At 35.3% G+C, this 13,108-nt stretch overlaps 1 protein-coding gene across 1 annotated transcript in view; it reads right to left on the reverse strand.

The window, feature by feature from the left end:
* glrba (glycine receptor, beta a) overlaps nt 1-11,708 on the reverse strand; it is a 36,469-nt gene extending 24,761 nt beyond the window's left edge. Inside the window, exons 1-7 of the mRNA XM_067404069.1 lie at nt 11,674-11,708; nt 11,172-11,297; nt 10,606-10,712; nt 8,073-8,140; nt 7,633-7,859; nt 4,783-4,865; nt 4,512-4,652 (exon numbers count right to left, since the gene is read on the reverse strand). Of these exons, the coding sequence (XP_067260170.1) occupies nt 4,512-4,652; nt 4,783-4,865; nt 7,633-7,859; nt 8,073-8,140; nt 10,606-10,712; nt 11,172-11,297; nt 11,674-11,708 (787 nt within the window). The remainder of the gene's footprint in view (nt 1-4,511; nt 4,653-4,782; nt 4,866-7,632; nt 7,860-8,072; nt 8,141-10,605; nt 10,713-11,171; nt 11,298-11,673) is intronic.
* Nucleotides 11,709-13,108: the final 1,400 nt, after the last annotated feature.

The raw sequence follows: 13,108 nt of genomic DNA on the forward strand, positions 1-13,108 counted from the left end.
GCTGTCTATGTGTGTCTTCTTAGCGAGTTACGCTCATGCTGTTCTCTTATATAAGAAGTGAATAGTGTATTATGTAATAGAGTCCCACAGGAGAAATACACTCCAATACTTCTAAAGCTATACTTTATTTTAAAGGTAACAAATGTGAGTATGTTTTTTTACGAAGGGGGGAAAATGTACAGTCAGCAGGTTATTATTCCAAAATAAGTTTTTTTAATCACCCTGAAAGGATTTGTTTTGCAATAATGACCCTTTGACTATACACTATACCCCTTTTTACATGAACAAATAAATAAATGTATATTAAATTTTTATTTGAGTTTAAATTAAATTATTATCTGAGAACAAAGACATTGTGGGGTGCTGTTAGAGACATTAAACTAGTACATCTGGTTGTAGAAACAACTACATAGTTTAGCAGCCAATATAGAAAAATATTTGACTAATCAGAATCCAGTATTCCAGACAGTCATGTAAAAAAAGTTTAATATTCGCCTGCACACACACACACACACACACACAGCACATATATATATATATATATATATATTAGGGCTGTGAAAAAGACTTAAAACGCCAAGTACCTTTTACTTCAAATCCAGTATAATGAGTTAAAAGGAACACTTCAGGTTTGGTATTGATACCTTACTGATAGAGTGGTGGGGGAACGAACAGTAAGATAAATAAGGTTGAGAAACCCTGAACTGCCAAAGCAAGATATTCGTACAAGACTGTCACACACAAATATAACTAGTCACATTACATGGCAAACATGCTGTGCACAATCTATAGCAACATTAACAGTATCATTATCACTAACATCTCTGCCAGTCTGCCTCAGGCTCAGAGTGCAGCAGAATCTAAGATAGCTATATCTATGATTTGTGAATAAAGCAAAAGATTGGCTATGTTCAGAATCAAATACTAGTATAACGTTTGCTATATACTGCACAGTACAGTATATTCCAGAGAGAGTATGTGAGACAGTGTGCAATATGCAATACTAACATTTCAAGCACTGGCAACACCTATACAGTTCAGCTCAAAAGTTTATATACCCCTTGCAGAATCTGCAGAAATGTTAATTGTTTTAACTAAATAAGATTTTTTTTTTTATTTAGTACTGTCCTATTAAAGCGTTCACCGCGCTCTCCCAGCTAATCAGGTGCCAGGACCTATATTTCAAATTAAGAATACCAAAGAGGTCTGCACTCTAAAAAAAACTTTAATTGAGCTACACAGGAGATAAGGAGATAAGAGATCTAAAATTCTAAGCAATCCCTTTAGTTCAATAGGATACCCATACACTTGGTTTAAATCAGCAGTTTGATAAAGTTAAAAATTCTAAAAGAAGTCAATTATTAAATACCGACCCAAAAAAAAAAAAAAAAAAAAAAAAAAGGGTTTTCAGTAAATCATATTCTTACTTACACTGAACAAAGTTACCAGATAAAATATATATTGTTAACAAATATTGGTTCATTTTGGCTTCAGATCCGTCATTACAAGATGTTTTTAAACATCCTCCAATGTTCACTTACAGTACAAGAGATCTCAAAACTTGTCAAACAAAGATGTCATATTTGATGATAAAAAAGCATACATACAAGGGTGTTTCCCATGCCGTAATTGTACATCATGTTCTTCTATTCTGAAATGCAAAAGTTTTACGTGCTCTTCCACACAAAGAGTTTTCCATATAAAATCATGTGACATGTTCAAGTAAGAATGTGATTTACCTGCTCCAGTGTCCATGTCCATTAGGGTATGTCAGAAAAACATCAAGATCTTTGAGCATTTGAGTCAGTGAACATAAATCAGCTATTCGCAGACACGATGTAACCTCTCTGATTGCAAGACATTTAATTGAATTTAATCACCATATTTAATCACCTCACTTGTGTAGGTATTGAGTAAAGAATTCCCATCGTGGTGGCGACATTGATAATAAACTCTTGAGAAGAGAAGCTTTTTGGATGTTCAATTTAAAAACCATGTCTCCTGTAGGTTTAAATGAAGATTATGATCTTTCTTGTTTTTTATAAAAAAAAATTTTTTTTTTCTTTTCTCGGGTACAATGTTTATGAACGGCTATGTTGCCTGATGTGTTATTGTTCCCATTTACTTTATTATTTCTTGATGGAGCTATTCTGGTGTTTATTTGTTTTTTGAAGGAGCTATTCTGGTGTCTTAGGAATCATTGTTGTGTTTATTGTCAGATGTGTTTTTCTGTCAGATGTGTGATTACTCTTGGCATTATTTAATTGTAAACTGTTATGGACTTGAACTGAAGCCTGTGGACTGATTGTCTGATTGCTTTAATCATGATTGTGAGCACCTGTGGATTTATAGTGCATTTTCCATATTACTATTGAGAGTGAATGAAATTGTTACTATGACGAAGGCAAAGAGACGAAACGTTTGTCATCTTATCTCCTGTGTATCTCAATTAAAGTTTTTTAGAGTGCAGACCTCTTTGGTATTCTTTATTTAGTACTGTGCTGAAAAAGCTATTTCACATTACAGATGTTTACATAAAGTCCACAAAACAAAACAATAGCTTAATTTATAAAAAATGACCCTGTTCAAAAGTTTACATACCCTTGATTCTTTATACTGTGATCCTTATACTGTGTGTCATTACCTGGATGATTCATGAATGTTTTTTGTTTTTGTGATGGATGTTTATGAGTCCTGAGCAGTTCAACTAAACTTTGTTCTTCAGAAAAAACCTCCATGTCCTGTAAATTCCTTGATTGTCATGAGCACCAGTTGGAGTGCCCTAAATTGCCACTAGAGGGCATTCCAACCTGGACTGTTCCTCACCACACTCTTGGACTGCATTTCCCATAACCCACTTCCCGGACTCATTATCCCGTTCATTGCACCCAGCTGTTTTGTGTTTGATCATTAGTTCTGTCTATTTATACCTGGTTTGTTTCTGCGGTTTTGTTTATTGTCACTGGCTTTTGTTTCTGTTTTCTTTGCTTTATGTGGACTGCTCTGTGTACTTTGACCCTCGCCTGCCTGGATTATGTTTGTGGACTTCCCAATTAAAGCTGCATTTGGATCTAACCTTCTTGTCTCTGTGCCATTACGTGACATTGATTTTCCAGCATCTTCTGCATATCTGAACCCTTTCCAACAATGACTGTATGAATTTGAGATCCATCTTTTCACACTGAGGACAACTGAGGGACTCAAACACAGCTATTAAAAAAGCTACAAACATTCACTGATGCTCCAGAAGGAAACACGATGCATTAAGAGTCAGGGGATGAAAAACTTGCATATGTTCAAAAGTTTTCTTATTTTGTTTAAAGATCATATTATTTTATTTAGTACTGCCCTTCGGAAGCAGCAAAAGATACTTACATGTTTCCCAGAAGACAAATAAAGCACAATTTATCCTGTTCAACCGCTTAATGCATCGTGTTTCCTTCTGGAGCATCAGTGAATGTCTGCAGCTTTTTTAATAGTTGTTTGAGTCCCTCAGTTGTCCTCAGTGTGAAAAGATGGATCTCACGTCATACAGTCACTGCTGTAAAGGGTTCATACATGCAAAAGATGCTGGAAAAACCAAGAAATTTGCAGGACATGGAGGATTTTTCTAAAAAAATAGAGCTCAGTTTAACTGCTCAGGACAAACAAGGGACTCACGATTATCCATCACAAAACAAACAAAGTCGTGGATCATCCAGGTAATGACACACAGTATAAAGAATCAAGGGTATGTAAACTATTGAAACTGAAAATTTATTTTTATAAATTCAACTATTTTTTTTGTCTTGTGGACTTTATGTAAACATCTGTTATGTGAAATAGTTTTTTTAGTACTGTCCTGAATAAGCTATTTTCATGATCTTTCTTATTTTGTTAAAATGATTAACATTTTTGCATATTCTGCAAGGGGTATGTAAACTTTTGAGCTCAACTGTATATATACACTATGTACATGTATGTATGTGTCGTTAAATATGGCAAATGTCGTCTGGGTATCCCATGCATACAGACAAATTCACATACTGCATACTGCAGAAATAGTATGAGTGATATGGTAGTATGGTATTCCAATGAAATCTACTATGGGAACATGAAGTGAAGTGCATGGGAACATACAGTTCCCAAAACAAAGAAATGGATCAGGTGTTCAGAGCTTGATGAGATAATAAAAGGTGTTCAGGCATGCAAGATTTAACATTTAAAAAGAGGCTTCATAACCACAACATTCATTAAAAAGGAGAAGCGTGATCAATCCAAGAGTTTAATGCTACAGTAAGACTCTGGCTCTGATGCTGAGGCCATTCTGCCAAGCTACCCATCTCAGAGGTATTGATTCATTTGAGTCGGAATTAGGAGTGTAAAAGAGGTATGAGCTCAGCGATTTCACACTTGTGTGTGTGAGAGAGAGAGCTGTTCTTGAGTTGTTGCCTTTCTGAACACTATGTCCTCTATCTGCGTTACCCTCCTTTAATATGTATGCAAATATGAGTGTATATGTCAATCCGTACCTGTTCCTGAGTAGAACTTTGTGCAATTTCCATACTTGATGTCCTCTTGCTTTACATCAAACTGTGGCAAAGCAATCTCATCCATCTGAACAGGGTCTCCAGACTGCCACATAAACACCAGGTCCTTTGTGGTGTAGCCAACTACGCACACACACAAAAACACACCACATTAAGATGGCTGTTTTACCTCATTTTCATTTTTATTTCCATCTCTTAAAATAAACAGTAGTTTCATTTCATAGCAGGAGCACCAGTGTGTGTGTTCACTTACAGCTCTCTAACTGCATCTTGCAGAGCTGTGTGTCCATAGGAAAGAGTGTTAGATCCAGAGGGCAAGACAGAGTAACAGACAACCTGAAAAATAAAGGAAATTTACGTAAATACATAGCCAATTTTTCCAGAGTTTTTATGTGTGCAAGAGAAAGAATGTGAATAGAGGATAGACACACACACACACACACACTGCAAGGTTCATTAGCCCTGGGTACATGTGGAGCAGCAGTAGCAGATGAGAGAGAGAGAGAGAGAGAGAGAGAGAGAGAGTGTGTAAAGGAGGCTATGGGGTGGGATTCTCTCCCTAAGGCGCTCGCTCTCTCTCTCTCTCACACACACACACACACACACACACACACACACACACATACATGGCAAAGCAAAGATGTAGCATATTCTCTCATCTGCCACAAAGACTCTTTCAGCTGGAGCAAATAGCCATGGATTCTAACATTCTGCTATCTAAATATGCTGTAGTTAAAGATCAGAGCAGAATAAATAGCATGATGGAAACTGAAAAGGATAAATATACTGGAAAACTTTCAAATGATAAACATGAATGTAAGAAGAAACAGATCAAGATTTTAACAGATCTTTCAGCAAAGGAAATGTAACAAGGACACATTGCTAGAGGTGCAATAAGCATTTCATACAGTAAATGTGAAACGAGTCAACTCCAGGGCCAGATTTGAAATGGAGGGAAATACCACTATGTTTTTTTTATTTAACATTTGACACATGATTTATGTTCTATTATATAAGCAGTATAAACAGTTTTTCTTCATATTTATCTTTATATCATCCTACTGTATATACAAAATATTTACAATTACTACAAATACAGTTTAGACCTAATTCTAATGTAGGCCAACTGCTGCAAACTATTTGGTAAATAATGCATTAAGCACTGGCTCATTGATGTTCTTTGATATGAAACTCTACACCTTCTGAAACATCATAAAGAGATTACATTATTATTAGATTTGAATATATCATATGATTACATTATTAGATTTGAATGATACCATGTGATTAAAAGGATGGTGACTGCTTTAAGACTGCATGGGAAGCCTGGCTTACTTTAACATTTAATTAAAAAAAAAAAAATGCAGCAATATCATTCATCTACACTACCAATCAAAAGTTTGGGGTCAGTAAGATTTTTAATGTTTTTTTTTTTTTTTTAAAGTCTCTTATGCTCACCAATGATTAGTGTATTTATTTGATTAAAAATAGAGTAAAAACAGTAATACTGTGAAATATGATTAAAATTTAAAATAACGTTTCTGTTTTCATATAATTTAAGATGTAATTTATTCCTGTGATAGCAAAGCTGAATTTTCACCTTTGATTTCTGAAAGATCATGTGACACTGAAACTACACTGAACCTTGAGTAATCAAGGTTCAGTGTTACATGATCTTTCAGAAATCATTCTAATATGCTGATTTAGTGCTCAAGAATTATTTCTTATTAAAGGTGCCCTAGAATTAAATATTGAATTTATATTGGCATAGTTGAATAACAAGAGTTCAGTACATGGAAAAGACATACACTGAGTTTCAAACTCCATTGTTTCCTCCTTCTTATATAAATCTAGACCTCTGAAGAACAGGCAAATCTCAACATAACACCAACTGTTACGTAACAGTCTGGATCATTAATATGTACGCCCCCAATATTTGCATATGCCAACTCATGTTCAAGCCATTAGACAAGGGCAGAACATCTGGATCTGTGCACAGCTGAATAATCAGACTAGGTAAGCAAGCAAGGACAATAGTGAAAAATGGCAGATGGAGCAATAATAATGACATGATCCATGATAATATGATTTTTAGTGATATTTGTGAATTGTCTTTCTAAAGGTTTCGTTAGCATGTTGCTAATGTACTGTTAAATGTGGTTAAAGTTACCATAGTTTATTACTGTATTCACGGAGACAAGAGAGCCTTCGCTATTTTCATTTTTAAACACTTGCAGTCTGTATAATTCATAAACACAACTTCATTCTTTATAAATCTCTCCAACAGTGTGTAATGTTAGCTTTAGCCACGCAGCATAGCCTCAAACTCATTCAGAATCAAATTTAATACATCCAAGTAAATACTATACTTACATGATACGATGTATGCAAGCAGCATGCATGACGAGCATCTTGTAAAGATCCATTTTGAGGGTTATATTAGCTGTGTAAACTGTGTTTATGCTGTTCAAGGCAAGCACGAGCTCCGGGGGAGGGGGAGCACGAGAATTAAAGGGGCCGCAACCTATATATCAGTGCATAGTTAATGATGCCCCAAAATAGGCAGTTAAAAAAATGAATTTAAAAAAATCTATGGGGTATTTTGAGCTGAAACTTCACAGACACATTCAGGGGACACCTTAGACTTATATTACATTTTTTTAAATAAGTTCTAGGGCACCTTTAATGTCAGTGCTGAAAACAGTTTGGTCCCCACAATGTAATATAAACAAAAGCACACACACACACACATACACACACAAATTAGATTTTAGCACTTATTAGGGCAAAATATGGAAGCACACAGTCTAGAAAGCACCGGCTACCACTGGTGTAATAGTGCTGAAGATCAATGTTATGTTCGGTCCCTATTTTTTATTATAAATCAGATCCAACTGGTAAAAATCTGTGGTCATAAATGCACACCTGTGTTCTACCTAAATACTATATAAATAAAAACTGTTGCTTGGTTACTGTAAATGGTATAATGACCTATATTACATGGCGGATAATTACTACTGATTACTATTAATATTGAACATTGGTGTTTTTATTATCATATTGCCACTGTATTATTAAAACAATAATCATGATCGTGACCTACCTCATGCTGATGAGGACGTCTCCATTGCGAAAGATGAACAGGAGTATGTTTTCCTGTGTGACGTCATGAAAATTCGCATTTTTTTCATTGGCGAAAAACAGATCTGGCTTCCACAGGCACTGGAACATTTTTGGATCAACCGTCAATGCATCAGACTTAAAATCAGCAGGCAACTTCAGACGTGGATCATTCCAGCGCTGACGCAGGAATATATTTATACGGTAATCCTGGAGATGAAACGCAGGTTGTCTTGGTACAATGTAGTATCAACAGAAGCAAATATATTTTGTAAATCAATCAAATGTACAACATTTAACAAGACTGTGTGCCTAAATGACTAATATGGAATAAAAAAGATGCAAAGAAATAATATTGGGCGAATAGAATATACAGTACAAGTAAATTAGACACACACACTAAGTAATGGTTTTTTTTCTAACCATTGTCGTCTCTTGAATCGACCCAAAGCTGTTGATAAAGATGTTCACTTTATCCTCCACTGGGACACCTGCAAACACGATTGCAACTCTTTCAGAGGAATATAGTCATGGACATCATCCATGTGTGTAGGATAAAAGCTGTGTGCTATTCTCAGATTCCCCAAAGTGCAAAACAAATACTCTCAAATGTGAGAATATTTTGTGCTTCACTGAATGTAACAATTTGAAACCGTAGCAGAAGCCCATTGATCTAACAGTTTCGTTCTGACATATTCTTATCCTACTGGGTTCGGAATGACACATTCTAAATCCACAGGGTCTTGTGATCCTCAGCAGCACGACGGAGGAGAATTTCCAATTACTCTGTACAATACACACTCTGCCATTCTCTGACACTGTGATTAAATTATCGCTCTAATGAGGTCATCCATTATGTTATTTGTGACTTTTTGGGAAAAAAGTGCAAGTAGTGAATTTTATAGTTGTACTATTTTATAGTAACTTGCTAGAAGTCTGAGAGGTTTGGTAATCAGGGTATGACACAAATACAAAAAATGCTTCACTAAAATACTATTATAAATCAAAGACCACTGATCTGAACCTAAAAGAATGTTGTTATATGATTTTGCAACCAATGTAATCTGACAAATTTCAGAGTAAAAGAGGATATTTAAAGTAAAAAAATAAAGAGAAAAAAATCAATAGGAAAATGCAATGCCTTAAACCGATTAACATTACCCAACAGTCCATCTGACATGGGTGACATCAGAAGAAAAAGGAAGGTTGTTCAGAGGATGAGCAGGTTTTTGCAATTTGATTCAATAATTTCAACGACAAATTATTTTGGTAGCACAACTGATTTCAGCTGAATAGTATTGTCTTTTTAGAGCTGCTTTACAGGATAATTAAATTCTGTTTGCATCATTGAATCATTTTTTTCCTGTTTATAACTGTAAAGCTGCTTTGAAACAATCTGTATTCTATAAAGCGCTATATAAATAAAGGTTAGTTAACATTAGTTAAATTAACATTAGTTAAATTATCAGCTAGGTGAATTTATAAATATACTTCTGCTTAGTGTTAAAGGTGCCCTAGAACCAGCTTTTACAAGATGTAATATAAGTCTAAGGTGTCCCCTGAATGTGTCTGTGAAGTTTCAGCTCAAAATACCCCATAGATTTTTTTAAATTAATTTTTTAACTGCCTATTTTGGGGCATCATTAACTATGAAATGAACCCCTTTAAATCACATGCTCCTTGCCCCCCTCCCCACCCCATGAAAAAACGGTAACTTTAACCACATTTAACAGTACATTAGCAACATGTTAATGAAACATTTAGAAAGACAATTCACAAATATCACTAAATTTATCATGTTATCATGGATCATGTCAGTTATTATTGCTCCATCTGCCATTTTTCGCTGTTGTTATTGCTTGCTTACCTAGTCTGATGATTCAGCTGTGCACAGATCCAGACGTTAATACTGGCTGCCCTTGTCTAATGCCTTGAACATGAGCTGGCATATGCAAATATTGGGGGTGTACATATCAATGATCCCGACTGTTATGTAACAGTCAGTGTTATGTTGAGATTCGCCTGTTCTTCGGAGGTCTTTTAAACAGATGAGATATACACAAGAAGGAGGAAACAATGGTGTTTGAGACTCACTGTATGTCATTTCCATGTACTGAAATCCTGTTATTTAACTATGCCAAGATAAATTAAATTTTTGATTCTAGGGCACCTTTAATGTTTGTTCATTCATAATTTACTAATACAGTGGGATCCGCGAGACAACTTAAAATTAATTTAAATATATTAATATAGTTAATTAACTTTATTATTAATATGTTAGATTTAAAAAAAGATAAATTAAATCTTTGATCAGTCAGTGGTGTTTATGTAGGCTACACATGATGTGCATTACACGCTTCAAACATAGACATGATTGCTTGTTCTGACAGAGGAACTGTTCACTCATGACATTGATCGCTGAGTTTCCACACATTCAGAATGTTTTTATTTTTCATTTGTATTTTGGTGTTTAATAATTCTGAATGGATCCGTACAGTAGCTATATGCAGTCCTTTGGCTTCCCCCTGTGGTCCTGGCAGGTTGACTTGTGCTTATTTGTCACTGTATAACCTTGAAGTAAAAGAAGTTGTGAACCACTGTACTAATAAATATAAATATAATAATATTTATATAGTACAAAATTATAAGTATGTAAAAATTAACATTAACCTACAGTATATTAATAAATGCAATACAAATATGGTTCGTTGTTAGTTCATATCTAATGTATTAACTGAAGTTTTTTTTTATTTTTTATTTCACATTTTATAGTTAAAGTCATTCTTACCAACTCAACCTTATTGTAATGTGTTTTCATCTGTAAATGTTTTTGTGCATTTTTAGTTATTTTTGGTTCGCATTTTTGGTTCGTAATAGTTATTCTAAGGATTATATGAAATAAAACATTTTTATGAGAAATAAAGTATTTCAAGGTAGTATTCTGAAATCTCAGTACCTTTGAAGTTTGGTCGTATACGTGAATCATAGGTCATCAGCAAGCGGTTCAGTATGTTGCTGGTTGAGTTAGCTGGGACTCTGTCCAAGTCCTCTGCTGATAACTGACTGGCAATGTCAAAACAGACACATGCACATTATACTGACAGTACATCATTTATCATACTAGGACGTAACTTGCCCTCTCAGATTCAAGAACTATTTACTATTCAATTCCTCTGGAATAATGTCAGCCATGAGAAAATACAGTAAAAAGCAGAGACACTTACTCATGCTTAGTCATACAGATATGGACCACTGGCCCTGCCTGTGGCCTGAGGCCAGTTTAGCTGGATTTGTTAGTATGTAATAGAGAGTGCTGACAAGGACACAGCTGTTCCTGGACCAGTGCTAACAGAAACATCCAGTCTAGCAGGCTCTAAAATTTATCGCCAGACTTTAACTCTGCTTAACAGCACTGTAATTCTTCATGACTGACATCCTTGCATCCTTGGCAACCTTAAATGATTATGGGATCAGCACACATATGTGTGTATGCGAGTGTGTGTTACTGCCTGGGAGACTTACGAGGGACAGATGACTTGTTTGCCCTTTTTCCCCTTCTTGGGTTTGCCTCCTTCTGCATTGCTTTCTGCTGAGAACTGAACCAACAGCATCAACAAGATCAGCCACTTAAGAACCATGACTGCACACCTGCAACACACACAGACACATTAGTCAGCAAAAATACAATGGCAAACACTTTTGAATGTAACCATAGCATGTACTAACTACATCAATGCAAAACATCAGGCCAGATCAGGAATAATCATTTCACTTGAAGTTACTGCTGAATAGATAACAACGTAAATTCTATATATATAAAATTTCTCTTTCAAAAAAATGTTTTGTGCTAACACAGTTACATATAAAGTCACCATGGAAGTTGGATAGTCTTCCATATTATGTCGTATATCCAAGTGAAACAGCTTCTCGACAAGAAAAAAATGTAGGGTGGGACTTGATTTCGTCCATCAGGAATTGATTGGATTGTTGTGGTTTGCTATTGCTGTGATCTCGTGTGAGTGACCGGTTGTCCCGCTCTTGCACCAGTAAACACGTCATCATAGAAGAGGAGAGATGTTGTTGTGAAAGAGAAAGGGGAAGTCACTTTGATTATAGATTAGGAGGGCACATGAATTTTAAGAATAATGATGTGCACAGATAAATAATACTGCAATATTCCAATAAAAAAAATAGTCAGTATGCACTGATGACACTGTACCAAGAACAATGTCTTTTGTAAAAGTTGATTAAGCTTGTAGAGGCCACGTATGTAATATAATATTTCATAATATAGTATAGAATATGTAATATTAACCATGATTTAACCTATTAATAATAATAATTTCATCCATCATATGTGATGTATGAAAGATGTGCATTGTTTTAAAGATGAAAATGTAGGCCTAACAGCATTTGAATGAATTGAGCAGGTGTGAATAGAAAGCATTAAAGCATTAAGGATCTACAAACAGAATGAAATCTGTAGCTATGTGTTGTTTTCTGTTATATTTCTCACATATAGTCGCTTGTATTTTTATATGGGGGATCAAGGCTAGCTGTCTAGCTATTGAACATTTTGCTTGTGATTTCCCAGGACAACAGAAACAGTTCACAGTACACAGGTTCACCTGGGGGCATGTTGTCATAGTTTTTATGGTCTGGAACTAGGTTGTCACAAAGAAACATTGAATTACCCATTATAGGCCTTTCAGCTAAACAAATTAAATAAATAAATACAGTATAACAGTTATGAACGAAAACAATTCATGAAAATGCAAATGCAGAACTGCAAATGGAATATCAAATCAGTGTTTAGTCCAAAGCACACGAGCAAAAATAAAAATGTGCCAACTTTACCAGAAATATTCTTGTCCTGAGAACACAGTTCAGCATTTTGGTTAAAATCCATTTTCATTTGTTGACCGTTTGAATGTACGCTATGTAACAGCTACAACAGCAAAAATATGGTCAAAAACACAAAAATGTAAGAATTAGTTTTGAACTAGCTTATAATATAGGCCTATCTAAAAATGTTTGGTTTGGTTGTGTATCTTGATAGAGATATGTCCCTTGCTTAATACAATCTCTTACAAAACAGCTTACTCCTCGCGCCTTGATCAGACCTTGAGAATAATGTGCAGATTAATTAACGCTAATAAAAGCTCTCGCTCCAGCGGCGGAGTGAAAAACACCAGGGACTAAATTCAGCTCTAGAGATCCGCAGTGGGAACACCAGAGAACACTCATCACACCGTTAACACTCTTACAGACCCCCTAGTGCAGACTTATTCTACAATAAAGACACCCGTGATAAGTCTCTCTGAGAACTTGCGAGATCATGTGGAAGCGAAAAAAGCGCGCGTCAGTGAGAACATCTGAACATATGACAGTATGAAGACACTTAGCCTCACCTTATGAAGAAAACACAGATGATAGTAGTTCCCCGCGCTCAAACACGC

Source organism: Chanodichthys erythropterus, chromosome 12 (assembly GCF_024489055.1).
Source record: "Chanodichthys erythropterus isolate Z2021 chromosome 12, ASM2448905v1, whole genome shotgun sequence".
NCBI classification, from domain to species: domain Eukaryota; kingdom Metazoa; phylum Chordata; class Actinopteri; order Cypriniformes; family Xenocyprididae; genus Chanodichthys; species Chanodichthys erythropterus.